Raw genomic sequence first — 26,834 nt, 5'->3', positions numbered from 1 at the left:
TTCAAGTACTGGGACCCAAATTGCAAAGTTCCTGGGAGTGAAGAAACGGAATACAAAACACCCACTCCTTACCTTTAAACTCCAAGCTGTCCCCTCCACCTCGCAAAGGGCAGGGTGGTCATTTGGGACACACTTTTTTTTTGGGGGGGGGGGGTATAATTTATTGTTTTTCCACACCTTACAGAGATTCAAATTCACATACCTCAAATTAGAATACAATACGATATAATATCAAATGCCAAATTCTTAATCCAAATTTCCTAATTATTTATCCAATTCATTCTGGTACATATCATTCATCCTGTGCTACACGCTTGACTGCTCTTTTCCCAAAAGGCAGGTGGACGTGGCACCTTCTGGGCAGGACTCCACCTGCCGGGATCCAGAACTTGGGAGAAGCAAGGGCTACCATACCCTATGGAACTGTACTGGGCTTTAAATGGAAAGCCACCCACCCACCCCTCCCCTCTACGCTGGGGACTCCGCTGCTGCTTCGATGGCTCCGCTGGTCCCCTCCAAACCTTCCCTGTGGTTAGCAACTGACCGGGGGTGAAGTCCAGCAGGCTCTGGAGAACAGATAGCGGAAACGTTAAGACGGTAAAGATCTTTAGCTAGTGATGGGCAACCGTCTCTCTCCCTCCTGTGTGTTTTCTGTTCGCTGGCAAAGCTCAGCCTCCTCCTGTAACCCCTTCACCCAAACCCCCAACCCCCACCTCAATCTTAAACCCCAACCCCTAGTAGTCTTTAAAGATTGATATTTTGTGCTTGTTAAAAAACCTGGGCCAGCCTATTCATAAACAAAACACTCTCAGTTCCAATTATTGGGATTAAAATTTAAAATCTCCCACCCAAACAAAAGGGGATAGCCTTTAGGACATGATAGGATTAACCCACCACCATTAGGACAGCAAAGACAGCAATCTCAGTTTGTTTGTTTTATTTATATGGGGGGCCTGGGAGAGGGGCTCCATCCTGGTGCTTCTTGATGTCTCAGCGGATTTCCACCCCACCCGCCCGGGGCTCCTCCTGCGCCGTCTTGGGGGGGGGGGGGGTGAGAGGGGGAGGCCCCGTCTCACGCTGGTGGTTCTCCCCCTCCCTCTCCGGGTCGGTCGCAGTCGGGGTTAGTGGGAGCGAGGGGGGGTCACAGACGTTTGTGGGGCGGCTCAGGGGTTGCTTCCCTGCCCCCTAATGTTCAAAAGGTTTAGGACAGTGAAGGGGGCGGGTGGGATATGTTTTTAAAGAGAAGCGACTCAGTTCTAATACGAAGAAGCGAAAAAGGACGCCCTCTTCTGTATCCGGGAGTCGGGCGCCTTCGGGGATACCCCCCCCCCACCCTGGACGGGACGGAACCCCTTTCTCGAGCCCCGTGGCCTTTACAGCGGCTCAACCGGCAGAAACAACCTGAAGTTTACGATTGAGACCAACGGACTTTGGGCCCGCCCCTCCACCCCTACCGGATCCCCAAGTCGAAAGGGTGCAAAGAGCCCTCCCAATCGCTGGGGGCGTCACCACCACCACCACCGCTTCCTTTGGTCGGCCACGCCGGGCAAGAAGTGGAGAGCAGCCCCGGGGCAGACAGGAAGGGGGAGGTCGCCCGGAGAGAACCGGGCGGTGGGCGCTCTCGCTCGGCTACTCCGCCCACGACAGTCCCCGGAGCCCCGCCACGGAGGCAGAGCGCACGCGTTGCAGGCGGGACGCAATAGGCGAAGGCTCCCGGGCCTGCGGGCGACGATGGTGCTGCGCCGGCTGTTGGCCGCCCTCCTGAACGACCCTCGCCTCCTGGACCGCCTGGCCGAGGCGCGGCCCATCCGGGCGGCGGCGCGCCTCACGGCCCTGGCCCTCACCCGCGGACTGCGCCTGCGCAAAACCTTCCTGCGCGAGCTGAAGGAGGAAGCGGCGCGCGCAAAGGATGTCGGCTGGCCCTCGCGCGCCCCCGGGCCGAAGAAGGGGCGGGGCCCGTAGAGGCCCCTTGCTTTCTGCGCATGTGCGGGGAGGCCCCCCCCCCCCGGAGGCAGCCTGGGGTCCGGCAGAGAAGACCCTTCTGCCCCGGCGAGGGCCCGGGTAGCTCTCCCAAGCGGGGCCCGGAGCGGAGAGAGGCGCCGGAAACGCCGTCAAGGGGGCGGAGGGCGCAAAGCCAGCGGCTTCCTTCGGATCTTCAGCGGCGTTTCCACAGCTGAGGCGAAGCAACGTTTATGGGCGTGGTGGGACCGTTAGGAGAGCCGGAACAAAAGAGACATTGGAAGGGCCCGCGACATTTTGCCTGACAATGGCCTGGATTGCAAACTGGCTGCCTCTGTTCACACGACGCTTTTCATTGTTTCCTTAATAATAAAGTCGGACTTAACCAAATTAAAAGAATTGGATTAAGCCCTTTCAAAAAAAGAGAGAGGGGCTCCAATGGCGTTGTGGGTGTGCTGGATAATTAAACTGGCCCAGATGAACAGGCAGGAACAACGGATCGCCAAAATAGGTTGGTTTATAGCATGGAAGGGGGCGATTGAGGCCAGGGGGAGGCCAAGTTGGCTCTTGTATGACATGTGGACTTCAACTCCCAGAATTCCTGAGATAGCATGATTGACTCGGGGATTCTGGGAGTTGAAGTCCACAAGTCACAGTAGAAGAGCCAACTTGGCCTACCCCTGCCCTAGGCACATGTCGCCATTCACACGTTTAAATTATATTCTGTGAGGCTTGACGCATATTATGCAGTGGATCTTATTTGTATGTGGACCAAGGGTGCCAGTGTCATGTTTTTTAATCAGACACCTGTAATTATTGTAGCTTAAAACTAGTTGGATTGTGCTAGGACTAAGTAACCTAAATCTGGAGGAACATGATGGCTCCTGAGGATAGAATGCCAGTAGGATGACGCAGCCTTGCGTTCAAGACTCTGTTGCTGCTGCGGGACGGGGTGAGTTCCTAGTGTCACCTCCTGCTGACGAGCAGATAAATGGGTACTTCAGCAGGCAACTAGGAAGAGTGCAGAGAAGAGCAACAGAGAAGATTAGGGGACTGGAAGCTAAAGCATCTGAAGAATAGTATCAGGAATTTAATTTGTTTAGTGAAAAGAACCAATATCAGTCCACTGGGAGAAGGGCGGCGGCCTCTAAATTTGAAAAATAAATAAATACAATAAAACTAAAGAGGGGAACAACCTATTTCCCAAAGCCTCTGAGGGCAGGACAAGAAGCCCCAGATGATAGTAAATAATATTCTGAAAATCTGGAAACTATCAAAGAATGGAGAATGTATTGTGTGCAGACAAGAATTATGAACATTGTTTTATTCTGCTGGAAAGTCTAGCACCATGATGCGAGCCTATGACACCCATGCCAGAGGTGGCAGGCAGAGCCCTCTCTATGGCCACGCGCACCATCTCCAGCTGCTCTTCACACATGCGTCTTCATGTGTGCCAGAAACTCCAAGACAGGCTGGTCTTCGGGTTTCCAGTGCTCCGGCATCCATGTGCGGACACACACATACACACATTCCAGCTGTTTGTGCCTCAGTGCCGAAACGGTTCTCCAGGTGTTTATATTTTAAGCTTATCTCTCTAGGTCTTCATATTATTTAATTTCCTATTGGTTGTCGTTATTTTTTTTGTTATATTTAATGTATAATTTTATTTTAAAATGTTCCTATCTTGCATCTACAAAATGTTCTGCCGGCGTGTCCCAACCACCTGTAATTACAGGGTAATTATTCCAAACAGACACTTACACCACGATAGAAGGAAAACCCAAAAGTCTTTATCAACAGAAAAGCAGAAACAACTCCCTTTTTAAATGTCAAAGGGATTTTCTGGTACACACAAGGCACAGGTTAAATGCAATCCAATTTCTCACCCAGTAACTGGGAAATTGAGTCCAATTCAAAAGGCCAGAAATTCCACACATGGTCTTGAACAAGGAAACAGCAAACCACGATCTTGACGAAACTATGAAGCAGATAAACTTCCACGAGGCTAAACCAGCACGCTGCTCTTTTTATCTGTATCACTAATTACAGCAGCCGCACCCAACCACAGGTGGCCTCACTTATCTCCTGTAATAATCCTTCAGTTGTTCTCTCCTATGCATCACTCTATGCATGCGTGGGTCCGTCATAAGTTCTTGTTCAGAATCCAGGGATGATAAGGATGATTGCTCTCCTGGGCTGTCTGCCAAACTCCCCTCTTCCCTGTCACTCATGCTTCCTTGGTCAGAGGAGCCTTCGTCGGGAGATTCTATTGGGAGCAAAACAGGCCTGTGGCATGTGGATGTTTCCACGTTCCTTGGGGCAGGAGCTGGGCCAGAGCTAACCACAACACAAAATACACCGAGGCTTTTAGAGCTGCTGTAAGACTTTATTGAGCAGACCACATCCAAAACAAGGTCTCGTGTCTCAGTGGAGGAAATTCTTGCCGTCTTTATCTGTTGAGGTTCAATCCTGCGGCCTTGGGGGAGCTCTTTTGTATTTTGGTGGTGCCACAGCAGGTAACCATTAAAAAGCGAAAGTTAGAATATTTTGGACATGGGATGCAACACCCAGAAAAATATGCCACACCTCGCTTAATCCTCCAGGCAAAGACTGAGTGCAAACGAGGTACAGGCAGAAGAAGAACGTGGCTCCAAAATCGAAGGGATTTGCTTGGACAAAAGGCAGCAGTACTTTTTCATGCGGCTGTGGATAAAAACAGGATTGCCAACATGGTCGCCGACATCCAGTGACGGGCAGGGCACAAGAAGAAGCGGAAGTGGCAGGAAGACCATCCTTGGCCCTCTACCTGCCCTTGGCACTCCAGGGTTTCTAGTCCACAGCAAGAATCTCCTGCCGCTTAACGTGTGCATCAGTTGTGGTGTTCCAGAGCCAAGAGAGTTGCATGCGCTAATGAATCTTTTCAAGCACGTGTAACTGAGCCGTGAGATGTAAGAACCACCCAAAATATGTCTCTCTCTTGCTCCATGTCAGCGCAGTCAAGAAAAGGGGCAGAAAAGGCAATTTTGGGAAGGCTCTGATTGACACCCGTTTCCACACAATCTGGCTTCACTGCTGCTGGTTTTATATGGTCCGTTACGTCTCAGCATTGTGTGCAAAGAAGGTCACTGGTTTCCTCAATACGTCATGGTTAAAATTCCAGTGAGGAAAATTAAATGTTCCACAATTGATGACTGGTTCCAGAAGGATGGCCCAATTTTTAAATCTTGTGATTGCATTTTGTATAGCTGCACCTGAGCTGCGGCTCATGAAGCGAAAACTGTTGCAAGAGTCAGGACTGTCGTGAGGAGGAGGAGGAGGAGGGTCACATCCAGAGACCTGGTGGCTGAGGCGTAATAAAGACATAAAAAAGCATGATTAGCCCTCTTTCCAGACAGAACTTGGGGGGTCGGCCTGAAGTGCAGGGTCCTTTCATTGGGAGCAGCTGAGCGTGTGAGTGAATGTCTTCCTTCCAGCTGCATGCATTGTTATTATTTTATTATTTATTAGATTTGTATGCCGCCCTTCTCTGAGGACTCGGAGCGGCTCACAACAGCAACAACAATACAATATAATACAAATCTAATATTAAAAACTAAATTAAAACCCATTAATACTAAAAAACAATTCTGCACAATCACACCACTCTCAAATGCTAAAGTCAGAAGGGTGGGGGAGAGAATCCCCCCATGCCTGGCGGCATAAGTAGGTCTTCAACATCTTCGGAGAGGGGCAGCATACAAACCTAATAAATTATAATAATAATAATTATTATTATTATTATTATTATTATTATTATTATTATTTTGCGGAAAGCAAGAAGGGTGGGGGCAATTTGAATCTCTGGGGGGGATGGATTCCAGAGCGCTGGGGCCGCCACAGAGAAGGCTCTTCCCCTAAGTCCCGCCAGACAATTTTGTTTAGTCGACGGACCGGGAGAAGGCCAACCCCGTGGGACCTAATTGGCCGCTGGGATTCATGGGGCAAACATCTGTTAGTTGCAGATGTCTGTGGTAGGACAGAGTACTGGCTGCGTGTGAAAAGTAAGCCCTACTCTTCACTGCTTATATGCCAGTGATGGCGACCCTATAGTACGTGTGCCATAGGTGGCACATGGAGCCATAACTGAGCTGCCCTGTGTCGGCCCCAGCGTGCATTCCCACACTGGTTTTTCACTCTTCCCAGGGTTCAGGGAAGCTGCATGAAGGCTAGGGATGGCGCAAAACAGCCCAACCGGGAGTTTACTTGTGTGCGTCACCCGCAGCCTCCTGCAACCAGGAACAGAGCTCCAGGTCGGTCCGGAGTTTTGTCAGTAGCCGCAGAGGCACAAATAGCAAGTGCCTGAGAGTCACAGCGCACCACCACCTCTGCGGGGAACAGCGGCAGGAGTTCCAGGCCAACACACAGCTCCCCCAGCAGGGGCCTGGGAAGCCTCAGCCGCGGCAGGAGTGGTGGCAGGGACGGGCTGGATGCGTTCGTCTGCCGCTCAAGTCTTGTGCCGGTGGGCTCGCTGTCCCTGACCGGCCTCACAGCCAGAAGCGCCTTTCCATAGGCAGCCCAGAGGAGCCGAGCCGGTCCCGCAGGGCGGTGCACACCCGCCTCACTGTTTTGCCACCACTGCCACATACCTTACACACGGCCCACACATTCAGTCCTTAAAAGCCAAAAGAAACCAGAGGGGCTCGTGGCTCATTTTTGCTCTCACTCTCCCAGCTGGGAGCCCCACGTTGTGCGGTGGACACTCTTGGGACCGAGAGAGAGAGAGAGAGAGAGAGAGAGAGAGAGAGGCGGATATACACACATTCCTCTGGCAGCAGTCCCTGCCTGTGAGGAGGTGGTGAGGCACGGATGGATGCTCGCCTCCCCTTCCTCGCAGGCAGCTGCGGGTTTCAAATTGCCATAAGCAGAGCCCAGAGGAGCCCCCCTAGTCCCGCAGAGTGTGTGTGCACCCACGTCTCGTTTGGTCTCTCTCGCTCTCTTGGCCAAGAGTGTCTGTCACAAAAAGAATGGCTCCCAACACGTCCCTCCTTTCCCCGGAAAGTAGTGGGACAGCCCTTATTGGGGTGGGTGGGTTATTTCAGCGCATGTGCTGAAAACCCTGATTGGCTTTATTATGGAGGTTAGGTTTAGGTTTATTGGATTTATATGCCGCCCCTCTCCGCAAACTCGCATTATTTTTGGGAAACACTGTGAAAGGGCAGCTCCACTTCTGTTTCATTTCTGAACTTCCGGTTGGCCCGTTGGGTCGTTTTTCTCCCATGCCTCCTGGAAGGAGAGTCCAGCATGGGTTTAGCTCAAGTCTTATTGGTAGGACTGAGTTTCAAATTAACATAAATACATAATAATTAGGTACCGCCCCCTTGCTGCCCCAAGTATCCAGTTTTAAAAAACTCAGTCGAAGTTAAGGACATGAGTTTATTTCTCCCTCTAGGTTGAGTATGTAAGTGTTAATAAAATTAATTATATTGAACCTTGTAATTTTTTCCCCTTTTCTATTTAATAGGTTCCTGTTTCGGATGGGGTCTCTGCCCTCCGCGGGCACCACCCCCACCTTTTCCTCCTTTTGGGGCCTCTTCTCTCAGCGGGTACTGCCCACCGAGGAGCAACTGGGCTATTATTTCATGACCCCGGTGGTCATACTGAGCCCAAATCACCCCAGATGGGGGGGGGTCCGTCCCTCCCCATTGTCGGGGGCGGCTGGAGAAACGGACGCCGTTACCGAGCCGCAGCCGCCATTACAAGCCGCCAAACAGCTGATCGGCCCGCTCGCAAACGGCGAGCTGAAGACAGCGTTTTCTGCAGCTACCGAGATGGCTTGCGAGGAAACGGCTGGCGGCAGAGTGTTTTCTTTCCGGCTCAGATGGCGTGGCGCTCGCCCTATGAGGCGATTCATCGCGCCCGCCATGTTTGTAACTAAGCCGAGGGCGCGAACGGCTTCCCCCGCCGTTTTAAATAGGCGCGAACTGGGCAGCTGGCCAACATTATCAGGGCTGCAATTCTGCTCAGAGACAGTCGACAACGTCACGTGGTATGCTGACAGCCAATTAGAATACGGTTTAGCTGTCAGTTCTGCCTGCATGTCTCACTTGCGAGTGAGAACTTTACGTTACTGACAAGCGACTGTGTGTGTGTGCATTCCTTTGTGCATTCGGTTGTAAGTACGCTGCCCCATATAATAATAAATATGGCAGACCAACTTGTCATCGGGGAGGAGCAGGCCCAGGCAGTTAAGACACCTGTAAAAGGGAAAGATAAGGCTACAAGCAAGCCTAGGAGTAAATCCTCCCAATCGGGCTCCTCTCTTCGTGAGGCTGAGAGGAAGATCAAGGCCCTAGAGCAGCGTTTGGAGGCGGCCTTGTCCCCCCCCCATCGTAGGAGGACTAACTATAGGCCCTTTCCAACCCCTTCCTCCATCTGCTCTTTCACCTGCTGTTTCACTGGGACTCCAAGGCACCGCAACGGAGAGGGACTGGTCCCCTGACAGGCAGGCACCACAGATTCCTCTTCCATTGCCTTCACCCGCAGCGAGGCCTGAGAGGCCTTCTTCACCTAATAGCCAGGCACTGCCTCAGGTGGGGTTGCAGACATCCTACGCCCCCTCCTCTACCTTCACACCAACGGCAGCGGGGTCTTAGAGATCATACAGATGCTTGGCAGGCCTTTGCACCTACTTTACAGGACATTGTTGCTAATGCATATACGCAGGGCATAGCTGCGGCAACCCAACGGGCCAATGCCTTCACATCTCAGACTACCCAACCCAGGGATATCTGGTCAGCACCACCGCCCCCTACTGGGTTGGACTCTATGTCAATTGACCACTCTAACTTTGAGGAAGACAGTGATCACGGAAATGGCTTGTCGGATGATGAATTTACCTTTCCCGAGCAGCCAGCAGTGGCCGGCCTATTTAAACCCAACTTGTTTAGGGTTCTATTACACAAGGCGAAGCAGGCCTTAGATGTGCCGGGAGCAACAACCCTGGTGGAACCAGGCGATGCGCCACGCACTTCGGCGGCACTGTGCAAGGAACCCACCAAGGAATCAGACAAGGTTCCTGCGCTGGAGATTTTTCTCGAGAACATTAAACGCCCATGGCAACATCCGGCGGCAGCGCAGGGGCCTTCAAACCTGGAACGCAGGTTTTATACATTTGATGACAACATGGAGAACCTGCTACAGTTTCCCCCTGTGGACAAGCCAGTGGCCACATTGGTCTCCCGTGCTGTCATACCATCAGAGACGGCTGACAATTTAAAACCTGATGAAAGGAGAGCGGAGACGCTTCTCAAAAAGACCCACCAGATGGCCGCATGGGCTCTTCGGGCAGCGTCCACTGCCTCGTTCTTCAGTCGGGCATCCATCATGTGGATCCAGGAGGTCCACGCCAGATTGGGCCCTGACGAGACCAGATTGAGGCAGGACTTAAACAAGCTCCTCGCGACGGCTGAATTTTCCACCGATGCCACACTGCATGCTGCTAAATTTGCCTCAAGGGCTATGGCCTCCACCATTTCTTCGAGGCGTTTACTTTGGCTAAGAAACTGGCAGGTAGATGCCAAGTCGAAGTGGACATTGTCTTTGGCCCCCTTTGAGGGCACAAAATTGTTCGGGGAGGCCCTTGATCCCGTCCTGGTGGAGGATAAGGACAAGAGGAAAGACCTTCCAAGATCTTTCCGCCGCCAGGACCGAAGGACTGGTCCGTACTCCCGTAGGCAGCCCTTTCGGTGGGACTCGTGGTCGGCCACTTCACAACCGGCCAGGCCTTACTCACAGAGTGCCTTTTCGACATCATATAGGAATGAGAGGTCTTATTCCCAAGATCGGGGTAGAGGTTTCTCCCAAACAAGACGGCCTTTCCGGGGATACCAGCAACGGAACACTCGACGCTCCAAGTGACTGCCTGGACGACATTCCCTTGGGGGGCAAGTTACAAAAGTTCAGCGAGGTATGGCGGACTACTACTTCAGACCCCTGGGTATTAGCCACTATCTCCCGGGGACTACGGATCGAATTTATGTACAGCCCTCCGCATCATTTTGTCACTTGCCCCGTACCCAGGGATCCCGCAAGGAGGGTCTCTTTTGGATCAGGAAATTCTCCATCTCTTGCAGATCCAGGCGATCGAACCCGTTCAGGACAATTCGAAAGGTACGGGATTCTATTCAAAGGTGTTCCTCGTACCCAAGGCGTCCGGGGGTTGCCGACTCATCTTGAACCTCAAACGTTTGAACCAATATGTTCTTTACCAACGGTTCAAGATGAGCTCCCTCCGCTCCATCCTGACCTCCGTTCGAGCAGGGGACCTTCTTACTTCAGTCGATTTAAAGGAGGCCTACCTGCATGTCCCCATACATCCGGCTCATCGACAGTTTCTCAGGTTCTGTCTACACAACGTCCATTACCAATACAGGGCAATGCCCTTTGGCCTGTCATCGCCCCCCCGCGCACCTTCACGAAAATATTGGATGCACTGCTGGCCGATCTGTGGTCCCAGCCAATCCGAATACTAGCATATTTGAACGACATCTTACTTCTGTCTCCAGACCGCCAGACGGCACACAGGGACTTGCAAACCACGATGCTTTTTCTACAACATCACGGCTTCACCATCAATATACCAAAGAGCCACTTGATTCCTGCCACCAGACTCATTCACCTGGGTGCAGTGATAGACACAGTCTCACAGAAGGTGTATCTCTCCCCGGAGCGGCAGCTCAACATCTTTCTGGTAAACGGCCTTCAACGGGAACGGAGGGTTCCATTGTCTTTCCTGTCCAAGGTGCTGGGGACCCTGGTCTCATGCGTGGACATTGTGCCTTGGGCCCGTTACCATTACCGACTGCTTCAGTGGACTTTACTCCCATTCCAGCGACGACGATTAAGCCATACACATCGGCTAACCTCCGTGGGACGCGAATTACAGCTTTCCCTGAGGTGGTGGAGATCTCCGGCGCTGCGGCAGGGTACTTCCTTCGGCCAATTCCCGTCATACTATCCTCACCACGGATGCCAGTCTGTTGGGGGTGGGGCGCCCATGTCAACTCCCAGGTAGCTCCAGGGGTTCTGGAGCCCCCCAGGAACTACGCCCCATCAATATCAATTTTTTGGAGCTACGAGCGGTCTCCGCTTAGCGTTACTGACCTTCTCCCACCTTACTGGAAGGTCAGCACGTCACTCGTACGTACGGACAACGTGGCGACCAGGGCACATTTAAATCACCAGGTGGAACGTGGTCTCTCAGGCTGATGGAAGAGACGGTCCTTCCGTTCGACTGGGCGGAGACTCATCTCTCCTCTCTGCATGCAGAACACATTGCAGGGGAGGACAACAAACAGGCGGGACTGGCTCAGCCGCCAGGAACTGGACCCGACGGAGTGGAGACTCGATCCGTTTCTGTTTCAAGAAGTCTCGCGTCGGTTCGGGGGAACCGGGTGGTGGACCTATTCGCCACACCCCAGAATACCCAACTCCCGAGGTTTTACTCCCGTTTTCCATCCCCGGGAGCCGAAGGAGTCATTGCCCTACATCTTCAGTGGCCAAAGGCCCTACTGTACGCCTTTCCTCCAATTCCACTTATTCCAACGGTGTTAAAGAAGATCCCGATGGAGGAAAGCGGAGGTGATCTTGCTAGCGCCTCATTGGCCTCGGAGACCTTGGTTTGCGGACCTCAAGGACCTGTCCATCTCCCCACCGTGGAGGATTCCGGTACGAACAAATCTCCCTCAGTCAGGGCTTCGTGTACCACCCGGAACCCCAATGGTTCCACCTAACCGCATGGCACTTGAAGGGGACAGGTTGAGAAGCTGTCACCTTCCCGAGAATGTTATTGCAACTATTCAAGCGGCCAGACGTCCTTCCACCGTACGAATTTATCAGGCAACATGGGCTGCCTTCCCAATCTTTCTGCAATGACAGGAACCTACGGCCAGAGGACTCCACAGTTCTTCCTGTCTTGGAATTTTTGCAGAAAGGTTTGGAGAAAGGTCTGTGCGCCAAACACACTGAAACGTCCAAGTTGCGGCGCTTGCCACCATTATAAAGCGGGACGATGGGGGATCCTTAATTTATCACCCTTGGATTAAGGACTTTCTCAGAGGGGCTACGAACACACACCCTCCTCCTGTTCGTCGTTTTTCCCACATGGGACTTGACTTTGGTCCTTCAGGCCCTCACGGGCCCTCCGTTTGAACCATTAAGGACTGTTGCATTGCGTTACCTCTCTTTTAAGACGGCCTTTTTGGTCGCAGTCACCTCGGGCAAGGCGGTGTGTCCGAACTGTCCGCATTATCGGTGAGATCAGATTTGTGTCAGTTTTATCCGGACAGAGTTTGTTTACGTTTGGACCCCACCTTTTCTCCCGAAAGTTAACACACACTTTCACAGAGACCCTAGAGTTGGTGTTACCGGATTTCTGTGCTCGTGGCAATCACCCCTTAGAACTTAAGTGGCACAAGGTAGACGTACGCAGAGCGTTGAAGCTTTACATCAGGCGTACCAACACTTTACGCAAAACTGAGGCCTTGTTTGTGTAATTCAGTTCTAGTAGACTGGGCCTCAAGGTTTCTTCAAATACCATTAGCCAGTGGGTCAGACTTTGTATAGCCGAGGCATACAAGGCGAGTTCACGTACTCCGCCGAGTGGTATACAGGCTCATTCAACAAGGAGTGCGGCTTCCTCTTGCGGCTTGGGCAACGCAAGCACCCCATCGAAGATATCTGCAGAGCCCGCGGCGTGGAGTTCACCCACAACCTTTATTCGACACCTACAAGTTAGATGTCTTTGCTTCGGCTGAAGTGGCCTTTGGCACGGCGTGTACTCCAGAAAGTGGTGCGGGGGAGGTACAGCCCATGGTTCACCAATCTCCCTCCCTGGAACATTAGAACTTGGGTATATCCCATGCTGGACCTCTCCTTCCAGGAGGCATGAGAGAAGAACCGTCTGTACCTACCTGAACGGTCTTCTCGATGCCCTGGAAGGAGAGTCCAAACCCTCCCTGGGAACCATGGGAGTTCTAGTTCTTTTCTTGTTGGTATTATTGTTCTTATTATTGTTGTTCAATAAAGTTTGATTATTCTTACCTTTTTTCGTTTTTTAAAACTGGATACTTGGGGCAGCAAGGGGGCGGTACCTAATTATTATGTATTTATGTTAATTTGAAACTCAGTCCTACCAATAAGACTTGAGCTAAACCCATGCTGGACTCTCCTTCCAGGGCATCGAGAAGACCGTTCAGGTAGGTACAACGGTTCTTTTGCCATCCCCAGGCTTGAGGAGCCGTGGGGAGAGTGAGTAACAGCCCAACGGGCCTACTAGAAGTCCGGAAGTCCCTGCACATGCGTGCGGGGTGTGTGTGCGCACATGTGCAGGGAGAGCACAGGGCTTGGGCACATGCAGAGGGGAGGGCATTGCATTATAGGTGTGGGCACGCACTTGCATGCTATCACGCGTGCACCCTTTTGGCACCTGAGCCAAAAAAGTTTCGCCATCACTGCTATATACCTTACACACAGCCCACACATTCAGTCCTTAAAGGCTGAAAGAAACAAAAGACTCCCTGAACCAGAGGGGCTCATGGCTCATTTTTCTCTGCATAAATGGAATGGAGGTCCTCTACATTACCAGGCCAGACCCTTGCGGAATTTCTTTTTCCTTGTTAAACAGAAAGGGTGGGGTGGGGTGCGGGGGTGGCTTACCAGCTCTTGAGCACTGGGAGGAGGATTCCAGGATCCCTTCTAAAGAGTCCAGGAAGGGTTGCCCCAGCCAGGAATCATATGTTCTTTTCTCTCCCACTGGCACAATTTTAACTGTGGAATCCTTGAAGATTAAATCCTGCTTTTGGAATTCTGATGAACTGAACATTTTAAATCCATTCTGGTTGTTGTCATCGCCAAAGAAATCCTGAAAGTGAAGCAAAGTGGGGACAAAGTGAGGCGCCTGCCAGCAACCTGGGGAAGTAGCCCCCCCCCCCCGAGGGTGCCGACAAAGTGCTCTCGGACAGCATGACACTTAAAATGTCATCCTAGCTGCGCAGGCCACAAACGGCTGGATTGCTTTTTTGTTTTAGAGAGAAGTCACTTGAGAAAGAACATACAAGATCGAGTGCTGGAGAGCGAATGAGGAGTTGAATTTAGCGCTGGTGAGGAGTGTGAATGCTAATAGAAGCCTGAAAGATTCTATTCTTAGAAGGCAAAAGGGAACGAAAGGACTGGAATTACAGAAAGCGACTAGCTGACTTTGGATAACCAGGGTAACCATGCAGTTTTAACAAGGGGAAAAAAGAGATGGAATTATAATTGATTTCCATTCTTTAAGAACCTGGATTTTGGCTATAAAGTATTTTTTAAGAATCTGGCAAAGAAGATTATTCGAGAATATTTTTGGTGTGGTCAAAACTGATTTATGTGTTGAGGAAAAATACAGAATAAAAAGTAGATTTGGAAGTGTGACTGCCATCTACAGGCTGAAGGAATAATCGCAATGGTGGGAAATTTTCATGGATGTATTTACAGCTGTTGACCTTCAACAGGGAAACTATTTTGATATTTGGGAAGTACTGTGCAAAGAGTAATATGTTATTCTACTGAAGACAACTTGGATCTGTTTAAATTAGACTGAACTTTGAAGAAACTTTAATGTTGAAAAGAATAAAAGATTGGGACCTTAAAGGTATAGACTGAGATACTAAAAAGGCTGTGGAAGCAGACACCTGTTAACAGCTGGATCTTGTAACACTAATGAATTCTTGATATTGATGACATGGAGATAAGAGCCATGGTGGCACAGCAGGTAGAGTGCTGTACTGCAGGCCACTGAAGCTGACTGTAGATCTATAGGTCAGCGGTTCAAATCTCATCACCGGCGTAAGGTTGGCTCAGCCTTCTATCCTTCCGAGGTGGGTAAACTGAGGACCCGGATTGTGGGGGCAAAAGGCGGGCTCTGTTAAAAAGGGCTATTGCTAACATGTTGTAAGCCACCCTGAGTCTAAGGATAAAGGCAGCATTTAAAAAATCTAAATAAATAAACAAGCAAGCAAGCAATAATAATAACAATAATAATTTATTAGATTTGTATTTCGCCCCTCTCCGAAGACAAGCAAGCAATTAGAAAGAATTGGTGGTATTTTTAAAAGACTTTCATGAGGAAATAAAAGACACAATACCTTATGGGACTTAAAAAGAGACTTTTTTGGATTGAGAATTGGAAAAGGAAAGAGAAAAAGAACTAAAGGATAACAATGGCTTACTAGAGGTTAACAACATCTAATGATGAAAATAAAGAGCAAGAAGACAAGGAAGAAAAGATGAATTCAGAAAAGAATAACCAGATAGATTATATTGAAAGCTACAGTGATAAAAAGAAAATATATATTGCAAATGGACAAATTGATGACTTTATTGTAATTCATGATGATTTTACTGGGTTTTACAGTAATCAAAAGAGAATGGGGAGAAAATATTGGTACCGAATAAAACAATTTTTAAAAAGACGTGGGTAACATAGAGGAGAGAGGAAGAAAAATTGAAGGTGGGATTGGGCAAGTACTATTTTTAAAGAGGAAAAAAGCTTGGAGGAAAAGAAGATGGTATAAACATCAAAAGAAGAAAAAATGGAAAAAAGAACCAAGAAAAATGGGATGGAAACATTAAAATGGATGATATGATAAAGAAATGAAATATTATGGTATGTTATATTGGTATAATTATTATGAATAGTGAATAAGACTTAATTAAAAGACCAATGATTTGAAGGATTGGTTGTACAAAATGAAGTTACAAATTAACTGGTGGAAGAAAGTATAATCTTTTAAGCTATCACCGTTGTATATGTTGGTTATAATGTGGATAACTCATGAACTTGATATAACTTAATGGAGGATTTTTTGATCAGTATGGATGTTAGCTAAATATAATCACAAAGCTTAGTACTGGGAATAATACATGCATTAATGGGAATAAGGAGATTGCTGACCATTTCAATAGCTACTTCTGTTCAGTTTTCTCAAAAGACACCTTACAAAATAATACTATAGAGGGATATAGCATTGCTTCCAGCTGTACGGATTCAGCTCCAGTGATCTTAGAAGCCGATGTCTTAGAAGAACTTGAAAGATTAAAGATAAATAAGGCAATGGGTCCAGATGGCATCCACCCCAGAGTTCTTAAAGAACTCAGATCTGTCATTGCTACCCCCCTGACTGATTTGTTTAACAAATCCCTGTTAACAGGAGATGTTCCTGAGGATTGGAGAATGGCCAGTGTTGTGCCTATCCACAAGAAGGGCAGTAGAGAAGAAGCTGGTAACTACAGGCCAGTTAGCTTGACATCAGTTGTAGTTAAAATGATGGAGACTCTACTCAAAAAGAGGATAAATCAGCATCTAAAAAACAATAACTTATTGGACCCAAATCAGCATGGCTTTACTGAAGGCAAATCGTGTCAGACTAATCTCATTGAGTTCTTTGACTATGTCACAAAGGTGTTGGATCAAGGTGGTGCCGTGGATATTGCCTATCTGGACTTCAGCAAAGCCTTTGATACGGTTCCACATAAAGAGCTGATAGATAAATTAGTGAAGATTGCACTTAATCCCTGGATAGTTCAGTGGATTTCAAGCTGGCTGAAGCACAGACAGCAGAGAGTTATTGTTAATGGCGAGTATTCTGAGCAGAGACAGGTTACAAGCGGTGTGCCACAAGGGTCTGTTCTGGGTCCTATTCTTTTTAATATGTTTGTGAGTGACATAGGGGAAGGTTTGGTAGGGAAGGTTTGCCTATTTGCCGATGACTCTAAAGTGTGCAATAGGGTTGATATTCCTGGAGGGGTCTGTAATATGGTAAATGATTTAGCGTTACTAGATAAGTGGTCAAAGCAATGGAAACTGCAGTTTAATGTTTCCAAATGTAAAATAATGCACTTGGGGAAAAGGAATCCTAAATCTGAGTATTGCATTGGCAGTTCTGTGTTAGCAAAAACTTCAGAAGAGAAGGATTTAGGGGTAGTGATTTCTGACAGTCTCAAAATGGGTGAGCAGTGCGGTCGGGCGGTAGGAAAGGCAAGTAGGATGCTTGGCTGCATAGCTAGAGGTATAACAAGCAGGAAGAGGGAGATTTTGATCCCCTTATATAGAGCGCTGGTGAGACCACATTTGGAATACTGTGTTCAGTTCTGGAGACCTCACCTACAAAAAGATATTGACAAAATTGAACGGGTCCAAAGACGGGCTACAAGAATGGTGGAAGGTCTTAAGCATAAAACGTATCAGGAAAGACTTAATGAACTCAATCTGTATAGTCTGGAAGACAGAAGGAAAAGGGGGGACATGATCGAAACATTTAAATATGTTAAAGGGTTAAATAGGGTTCAGGAGGGAAGTGTTTTTAACAGGAAAGTGAACACAAGAACAAGGGGACACAATCTGAAGTTAGTTGGGGGAAAGATCAAAGGCAACATGAGAAAATATTATTTCACTGAAAGAGTAGTAGATCCTTGGAACAAACTTCCAGCAGACGTGGTTGGGAAATCCACAGTAACTGAATTTAAACATGCCTAGGATAAACATATATCCATTGTAAGATAAAATACAGGAAATAGTAAAAGGGCAGACTAGATGGACCATGAGGTCTTTTTCTGCCGTCAGTCTTCTATGTTTCTATAATAAGATGGCTATTCATTTTTTTTCTTTCCTTTTTCTTAGATTTAGTACTATGATATATAACATTCTCATAATTATAATTAATGATGAACAAGATTTAATTAAAAGATAAATGATTGGATTTAGGGGGCACAAGTTTGGATTAGATAAATAACATGATTATGGAATTTTTAAAAAAGGATTGCTTACTCAATCTCATACTTCATAGTAGATAGATGTATTACTATTACAGGAACTTATAATATAACTGTTGGAAGTAAGCATAAATTGTACAGTTCATGTGTTCACATATACAGTTTTCCTGATACAGGATGTGATTAATCTATAAATGTGAGTAAACCGCAAAGTAAGAGCTATGATGATTATTGATGTTACTGATACAAAATAAAATATAAGAGAATAGAATAGTATTGTTGTTAATATGAGATCCATAGGATAAGTTGAACATTACATTTTGATTTTTTACTGGACATTTATAAATGGTTGAAAAAGAAAACAAAAGATGAGTTAAAATGGATCTGGAAAAGGTGCAAAAAAGGGCCACTAGAATGAGCAAGGGAATGGAGCCCCCTCCCTCATGAAACCAGGTTGCAACCCCTCGGTCTCTTCATCCTTGAAAGACGGCGTCGAAGGGGGGGACTTGATCGAAGGGTATAAAATCGTGCAGGGGATAGAAAAGGTGGATAGAGAAAAATCCTTTTCTCTATCACACAATACTAGGACAAGGGGCCCCTCCCTAAACCTCACAGGTGAGAATGTGAGGACAAATAAAGGGAAATATTTCTTCAGCCAGAGGGTCCTTGGTTGATGGGATTCCCTTCCAGAAAAGGTCGTGACAGCTATCAGCCTGGAGAGCTTCAAGGCAGGATTAGACAGATTCAGGGATGCCAAGCGTATCATAGGTGGTGATTGACATGGATGTCCAAGTGCCGCCTCTATGTTGGTGGAGGCAGGCAGGGTTCCCTTGGGTCCCATTTGTTGGGGGTCCAGGGAAAGGGAAAATATTAAAGAAAGAGAGAAAGCAATAAGAGCTAAAACTAAGAAGCACAAGAAACAAAAATTAGCTTGTAAAACCTAGCAATAGCAGGTAATCTGGAATAAAAACTGAATTGGTTGATGATAGACCTAGGAGACAAAACTAGGTACAAAAGAAGTAGCACACGTTAAAATACATAAGATTTAAATATAATAGATAGGAGATTAAGAAATAACAGGGAGGATCATGAAGATTTAGAGACCTCGTCTGTCATGTGACTGTAATAGAATTGCCCACTTAGGGAAGGATTTTGAGGGTGGATGGAAAGTAGGAGAGAAGGAGAAAACAATAGAGGAAGAGGAGGAGAAAGAAGGAGGAAGGAGAAGGGAGTGGTAGTAGAAGGAGGGAGGCAGGAGAGGCGTAAGAGCCGCCTGAGATAAAAAGAGGGAAGTGGAGAGAAGAAAGCTGGATACAGACATAGAAACATAGAAGTCTGACGGCAGAAAGAGACCTCATGGTCCATCTAGTCTGCCCTTATACTATTTTTTGTATTTTATCTTAGGATGGATCTAGGTTTATCCCAGGCATGTTTAAATTCAGTTACTGTGGATTTATCTACCACGTCTGCTGGAAGTTTGTTCCAAGGATCTACTACTCTTTCAGTAAAATAATATTTTCTCATGTTGCTTTTGATCTTTCCCCCAACTAACTTCAGATTGTGTCCTCTTGTTCTTGTGTTCACTTTCCTATTAAAAACACTCCCCTCCTGGACCTTATTTAACCCTTTAACATAATATTTAAATGTTTCGATCATGACCCCCCTTTTCCTTCTGTCCTCCAGACTATATAAATTGAGTTCATTAAGTCTTTCCTGATACGTTTTATGCTTAAGACCTTCCACCATTCTTGCAGCCCGTCTTTGGACCCATTCAATTTTGTCAATATCTTTTTGTAGTGAGGTCTCCAGAACCCAGTATTATTCCAAATGTGGTCTCACCAGCGCTCTATATAGCGGGATCACAATCTCCCTCTTCCTCCTTGTTATACCTCTAGCTATGCAGCCAAGCATCCTACTTGCTTTTCCTACCGCCCGACGAAACAATAAAAAGCAAAATTGGAATGTGGTTCAGCTTATTGTACTTGAAAAGTGATATGTGCATATTAAGTTATTGAAGGTATATGAAGTTACGTGTTTAATGTGGAGAAGAAGAAAAAACACTAGAAAAATAATAACTAGTAGGCTAGTGGCAAAGTCCCTCAGCTGGTGGCATTCCCAGCCTGGCTTAGTGAGAGTAAACGTACCCAACCAGACCGGGACCCCCCTAAAAAGTTAAAGGGGAAAAGCAAACGGCCCCCTCGTGCCAATGAGGTTCCTCCCACTTCTCAGGCTAAGCCTACCTGGGCCTTGTCCAGAAGTCCATACACCGCCAGGGCATCGATGTCCGGGTGGACCATAACGGCACGAGGAGGCACCTGTCCCCAGTGACAACCGGCAAACTGGTCGACTTCAGCACGGGCACCGTTTGGGCACAAGAGCTGGAAATCGCCAGACCGAAGGCTTGAGGCCCAGGCATCGCTGTTGTGCCCTGGAAGAAGCGAAGAGAGCCTGAAGCCTTTCGGACGCGACAGCCAGCCCAGCCGTCGGACACAGGAGCTCACCTACCGTCCGTGTTTTCAAAGACTGAACTGTGCTTGACGAAAGCCACGTCCCCACCCCCTTCTGCCAAGCACCTGCAAAGAGACCGTTGGTGCCGTTAGGGCCACTCTGGCTGCAGGGGCTCAAGCGAGGCCTCCCCTCTCCCCCACAGGGGCAACTAGAGTGGCCCCCAGAGCAGCCCGCCCACCCCCGGCTTCTCCCATTTATTCCAAGGAGGAAGAGGATCAGCTGGAGGATCAGCTGGAGGATCCCCGTTGCCTGGGGATGGCTGTGAGGGAGGGTGGTGGCTGGGAGAGAAGGGGGCCAGAATACAGGAGGCATTGAAAACAGACAAGGCTGTTCTGTGTGTTGGACATGCAGGTAAGAGTCGGGGCTCCTCCGTCACCGCTCCCTCACCCAGACAGAGAGGAGAGGCCAAGTCCGGAGGGCAAGGAGTGGCGCTTGCCCCTTCCTGAGGTTGGAAGGGAGGCCGCCCGTCTCTCTCGTTACCTGAAGGCTCCTGTGTAGCCATAGTAGGTCTCCTGGCTGCTGGCACTGCACCTGGAATCCCCCCGGCTGTCCCCAGCGCAGAGCTCGCAGAGGTTGGCCGGGTAGCCCTCCTTTTCGGCCGTCGGGATGCAGCTGGCGGAGAAGAAGCCACTCACCGCTGGAACAAGAAGAGCAGAGCCAGGGAGCGTCCAGCGAGGGTGGCAGGAGGGAGAAACTCAGCTCGGTGACTGACGAACTGGCCCGCCAGGTGCACCGGACGTGGGTCGTCAAGCTGCCACTGCTCTTTTTCTGAGGTCAATCTTTCCAGGGTGCCTTTGGAACTCCCGCCAGTCTGAGGTTCGGCCACTCAGTACTGAAAATGCTGCCTTCTAGAACCTTATTCACAATGTATTTAAGTATTTTGATTGTGCCCTCCCTCTTTCCTTTCTGTTCCTGTTCAGTTCCCCCCCGTCTCTCCCGACGCATTTCGTTCCTCAGGCTTTGCACCCCTTTCGTTGCCCCGTCTCTGCCTTATCGGTATCTTCCTTCAAGTGGCACCTCCAGGACTGGGCCGGTCTGTCTGAAGCCCCCTGTGGCGGGATTGGGGCCTTCCTGCTGGGAAACCCCTGTCTTGACACGGGCCAGAATTTTGTTGGCCTCCATCATGGCTGCCTGGCCGCAGGGTATCTGGGGAGTGGTCTCATCCCCATGGGACGGGGTCCCCCCACTTGGGATGGATCCCAGCTGCCAAAGTGTTATGCCGGGCTCTTCACTAATGGCTCCCAGTGAGTTAGGAATGCAAATTCAAACACACAAGCTCAGAAGAACGGAAAATAGTTGATCCAAAACAGTTTTGAAAGCACGCACTTTTAAAAAGAGCCCTGACAGCCCTGGAATGCGACAAAATACAAAACAAATGAGCAATTAAGTCAGCTGTGAATCCTTAGCCACCCCCCTCAATGAGTCCACAAGAGTTATTTAACTGTGAAGGTCCAAAAAGTCAGTAGAAGTCCTGTAATAATCCAAACCTTAGCAATGATCTTTCTCCAAACAGATAAACGCCCACATGCGCACTCCCCAACGCCCGTCATTTATCACCAAACCCATTGACCTAATTGCCTCTGCAATAGGTGTTCTCCCTTATCTCTGAAGAAACCTGCGCAGTTGGTCCCTTCTAGCCATGAGCCTGCGCATACGGGGATCTACCAGCAGATCCTCCTCCGAGTCATTAACTAATGGGCTGGCTGCACCCATCTCTCTGTCTGATTCCCCTCCCCCACCGTCTGACCATGGCAATGAATCTTCACTATCAGAATCTGCTGGCAATAATACAAGTCTCTGTGACCTTGAGGATTCCCCTGAAGCAACGTCCAAATTCCCTGTTGCAGGAGCTGGCCCCGAGCCGTCCACAACACAAGGTGTGCCGGCAGAGGCAGGGTCAAGGAGACCCATCTCTCCTGCTGCGACCCGAATCCCCACGGGATGCTCTGCCATGGAGGGCTTCACCCACCACTTTGGTCTGGAATCAACCTGGCAGCCAATGCAGCTCACACACCATATATCGCACTGTTACACATGTGCAGCCCTGGGAGCTCCCAAGACTGTGCACGCCACACTGCATCTGCATCAGCTGCAGCTTTCGAATTCTCATCAAGAGGAGCCCCACAAAGAGCCCGTTGCAGTAATCCGGCCGAGAGATGACCAGGGAAATGAATGACCCTGCACAGGGCCTCAGGATCCGGGTAAGGCTGCAATGGGTGGATCATGCCAAGTTGTGCAAAGCCCCCTCCCACCCCGCCACAACTACCACCTACTCTTCCAGTGGGTGTTGAGAATCCAGTGTCTGGGATGGTGCAACCCCATGACGATAAACCACAAGAGCCAAAGGCCCCTCGCACCCACAACCGCTCCATCTGGCCTGGGTTCAAGTGAAGTCAGTCCCCCATCCAGACCCTGGCAGCCTCCAGGAACTGAGAAAGGGCGGTGACAGCATCACTTGTGTCACTGGGGATGGAGCACCTACTGATTATACCTCATCCCTTATACGGCCTCATGTCACACCTACAACTGATGGAGCATCCCCAGAGTCAAGTCTTTAAAATCTGCACGCTTGGCAACCCTGACCCTAACCCTCGCCCCCTTTTCTACTCTGCCTCTTCTGTAGAGTATGTAACCTGGTATACATGGTGTTGTGGTTGGCTCTGGGCCAGGACTGTGGGTGTTGGTTTGGGAGAATCCTCACATTATCAGAGACCGGTTTTGCAGCTTCGGACAGTGAGGATTCTGTGTCAAGGGCAGATTCTGGGAGTGAAGCAGGATCGGATGATGAGGTAGTTAAGGCAGCCCATTAGCTAATGCCCCCATTAGTGAATCATCATTAGATTCAGAGGAAGAGGGGTTCATAGATGCTCGCAGGCGCAGGTTTATGATGAGAAGGGAACAACTGCGCAAGTATTATAGAAGATAAGGGAGAACATCTGTGGCTGGGGCAATTAGGCTAATGGGGCTGCTGATAAATTGCCAGCGTCGCTGAGAGCGTCCATGGGAGATTATCCGTTTGGTGAGAGACGAGTGCTGTTTGATTTTGGACTGCTTCAAGATTTACCAGGACTTTTTGAATATATTTCAGAGGTAAGTACAGTGTGAAGACTCTTGAAGGGGGGCGGCTGTGACGCCTTCACAGCTACCTTTATCTGCTCTGCTTTTGTTTTTGCTTTTCTCAGCATTCCAGGCTTGTGGCTTGTGGGAGAGCACTTTGGCTGTTTAAAGTTCGTGCACACAATATTTTTCTTTTGATAAACTGACTCTTTGTTTACTTTAACAGTGTGTGTGCTTAAATTTACACTTCGGACTTAATTGGGGCTCGTAACGGGAAGCCCGGCATAACACATACTATATTATATTATTTTATATTCCTACTGTTGGAATCCCCAAACCGTCTCTCTGTAATTGCAACCAGACCTAAAGGATCCCTGGATGTCACAGGTGTGAGTTCACAAAGTTTGTTGCCTAGGTTTGGATTGGACCTTAGTCGGTTGTCTCCGATCTTAAAGACATTACATAAAAACCTCAGAAGAGCCCTGCTGAATGGGGCCAAAGCCCATCGAGTCCAGCATTCTGTGTGCCATAGGGGCCCACCAATTGTCCATGGGGATCTTGGGCAGAAAGAGAAGGCAAGACCCTCGCTTTCCCTGGACCCCCAACAAATGGTACTTAAGGGAAGGGAATCCTGCCTGCCTCAACCCACATGGAGGCGGCACTTGGACATGCGTTTCAATCACCACCTATGATACACTTGGCATCCATGAATCTGTCTAATCCTGCCTTGAAGCTCTCCAGGCTGACAGCTGTCATGACCTCTTCTGGGAGGGAATTCCATCAACCAAGGACCCTCTGGGTGAAAAAATATTTCCCTTGATTTGTCCTCGCTTTCTCACCTGTGAGCTTTAGGGAGGGGCCCCTCATCCTGGAATTGTGTGACAGAGAAAAGGATTTTTCTCCATCCACCTTTTCTATCCAATCCACGATTTTATTCCCTTCGATCAAGTCCCCCCTTCTACGCCGTCTTTCAAGGCTGAAGAGACAGAGGGGTTGCAACCTGGTTTCATGAGGGAGGGGCTCTGTTTCCTGGATCATTATTTCTCCAGGTTTGTCTCAGTACTTGGGAGCCTTTGCTTGAGATCTGTCACACACACTCACACTCACACACACACACACACTTTACCTTTGAGCAGGTTGCATTCCTGGAGCTGAATGAACCCCTTTCGCAACAGCAGGCCGATGGGTATGTTCCAGCCCGCCATCCTCCCGTAGCCGGTGTGGCAAGACCTTTTCTGCTGTAGATCGTGGATGGTAAATGCATCAGACGTGGCTCGTTTCACCACTGCCACCGCGTAGTAGGTGCTCACAGTATCTCCATCTGCACGAAGGGAGGAGAAGGGGAGAGTAAGCAAGCCCCGGGGTGTCCCGTCCTACACTGCTGCCTCCAAGGTGCCCTCGGGCCACTCATTGGGCACGCTGTTTGCAACTGGACATGCCACCACCACCACTGTGCATGATGAAAATGTGGCGAGGGATTAACTGTACCACTCCTTGTCCTCTTGGCCAAAAGTGGTGGCGGCTGGGAGGTTCAGTAAACCAGGCTGTGTTCAGCCCCAGACGCAACAATTCGAAGGGCTCCCACAGGGGAAAGAGGGAGGATTTATCCCAGCAGGAGCCTTCGGAGGGAGATGGAAACACAAGCAGAGAAGGTGACACTGGGCAGTAGGAAGTGCCTGTCTCCTGACGCTGGGCCACTTTTCAAGCCAAAGTTGAATTTGTCTGGGATGTTCTGAGGAGGATTTCTGCCCTGGGCACTAGATCCCTTCCAACTCGGTCGTTCTGTGATTCCAGCTGAAGACTGTTAAGGTAAGCTGACCCCCCCCCCCCAAGACAAGGGTTTTACTGCCCTGATGGAACCGGGTTCAGTTTTTGTTCTGTCTGGTTCCCCCTGGATCAGCAGACACATCACTTTCACGTTTTCCAAGTTCATCTTGCCTACGTAGCTGCAGTGAACCGACATGTTTTGGGCCAATGAGCTGGGACATCCCATAAGTTGTTCAAAACAGAACAACGCATACACACCGAACAATGCGCTGGTATTTCTCTAGTTCAGGACTAACTTCAAAGATGTAGCAAGTAACAGCTGCTTTGGGGGAAGCGTTTTATGGGTTTTAACCAACAGTATAGAAGCTATTGGTGCCCCTGAAAATGAAATACCTGGAACTTGGGTCCTTCTTTGTGAAGTTGTGGGCTACAGTCCCCTAAACCAGCCTCATCTACTCAGGTAACATGAGTATGTCACTATCCATAGCCCTCAAACCTTCAAATGCCAATCAAATGAAAGGGGGGAGTTAAGTCGTCTGTAAGATCTCTGGTGCCTATTCGTAGAACTAATGTACTGCAACCTCTGACTGGCTCAGAATGTCCATGCTGGAGGCCGCGGGCTCTATGCGCCTCTCCTCTCGCAGCAACGGACAGCCAGTGGCGGGTGGCTTTTCTCTTTGGATACCCAGTGAAAATCAGACTGCTTACATCTACTGGAAAGGAAAATTGCCCTCGCTTCAAAATGATTCTTCAATGCTAAACCTAAATTATTTGCTTTGTTCCCATAATTTTTGTTTGCCACCCTCCCTGAGATCTGTTAGTGCAGGAAAAAGAGAGAGAGGAGGAGGAGGAGCATGGAAGAGATAGCGTGCGCGTGAGCCTTATTTCCTTGGTGAGACCGAAGGGGCAGCAAAGGCTGAAGCCCGAAGGGGGGAGGGTGAGTGACGTGGGGACACAGAACTGCCAGAGCTGAACTCTCTAGGGCGGTGATGGCAAACCCATGGTGGGAGGTCTCAAGCACACAACTGCTCAGGAAAGCATGAACTCAACCCGTATAGTCTGGAGGACAGAAGGGAAAGGGGGGGACACGATCGAAACATTTAAATGCGTGAAAGGCTTAAATAAGGTTCAGGGGGGGAAGTGTTTTCAATAGGGAAGTGAACACAAGAACAAGGGGGCACAATCTGAGGTTAGCTGGGGGAGAAGATCAGAAGCAACGTGAGAAAATATTATTTTACTGAAAGAGTAGTAGATGCTTGGAACAAACTTCCAGCAGACATAGTTGGTCAATCCAGAGGAACTGAATGTAAACATGCCTGGGATAAACATAGACCCATCCTGAGATAAAATACAGGAAATAGTAGAAGGGCAGACGAGATGGACCAGGAGGTCTTTGGCTGCTGTCAATCTTCTATGTTTCTATGTAACTCTTTTTTTGCTCAGGTGCCAAAAGGTCGCATGTGCCTACAATATCACACATACACAATGCAATGCCCTCCTCCTCCCACACACACATGCACAACGCCCCCCCCCACCCCCGCTGCGCTCCCTCACCGCAGACCTCACTGAAGCCCCCAGAGTCTATGGGGGGCCTACCGGAACCCCGTTTCTGGACTTTCAATAGCCCCTTTGTGCCATTTTCCCCCTTCCCCAGGTTTCTCCAGGCTTTCCTGGAGCCTGAAAAAGGTGAAAATGACTCAACCCCCCCTGCCCTCCAGAAGGCCGAAATCAGCTGGCTGTCACGGGCATATGTGCTG

General features: G+C 49.0%; 2 protein-coding genes across 3 annotated transcripts in view; one reads left to right on the top strand and one right to left on the bottom strand.

The window, feature by feature from the left end:
- Positions 1-1,217: 1,217 nt before the first annotated feature.
- NCBP2AS2 (NCBP2 antisense 2 (head to head)) lies at positions 1,218-2,358 on the top strand. Its single transcript, XM_070754193.1, has one exon. It carries the CDS (start codon positions 1,732-1,734, stop codon positions 1,960-1,962), a length of 231 nt encoding a protein of 76 aa, XP_070610294.1. The 5' UTR covers positions 1,218-1,731; the 3' UTR covers positions 1,963-2,358.
- Positions 2,359-3,751: 1,393 nt separating this feature from the next.
- Positions 3,752-26,834, bottom strand: part of MELTF (melanotransferrin) — a 47,361-nt gene continuing 24,278 nt past the window's right edge. For both annotated transcript variants that reach the window (XM_070753887.1, XM_070753886.1), the window contains exons 11-16: positions 24,437-24,631; positions 20,734-20,890; positions 20,251-20,318; positions 19,986-20,173; positions 13,654-13,858; positions 3,752-5,302 (exon numbers count right to left, since the gene is read on the bottom strand). In XM_070753887.1, coding sequence (XP_070609988.1) covers positions 5,223-5,302; positions 13,654-13,858; positions 19,986-20,173; positions 20,251-20,318; positions 20,734-20,890; positions 24,437-24,631 — 893 coding nt within the window. In that variant the 3' untranslated portion in view covers positions 3,752-5,222. The remainder of the gene's footprint in view (positions 5,303-13,653; positions 13,859-19,985; positions 20,174-20,250; positions 20,319-20,733; positions 20,891-24,436; positions 24,632-26,834) is intronic.

This window comes from Erythrolamprus reginae, chromosome 5, assembly GCF_031021105.1.
Source record: "Erythrolamprus reginae isolate rEryReg1 chromosome 5, rEryReg1.hap1, whole genome shotgun sequence".
Taxonomy (NCBI): Eukaryota; Metazoa; Chordata; class Lepidosauria; order Squamata; family Dipsadidae; genus Erythrolamprus; species Erythrolamprus reginae.
This window is presented reverse-complemented; position numbering and strand designations above follow the sequence as displayed.

Bases quoted from the DNA above. Each gene is read 5' to 3' on its own strand.
- NCBP2AS2 (XM_070754193.1), top strand. From the start codon at position 1,732: ATGGTGCTGCGCCGGCTGTTGGCCGCCCTCCTGAACGACCCTCGCCTC.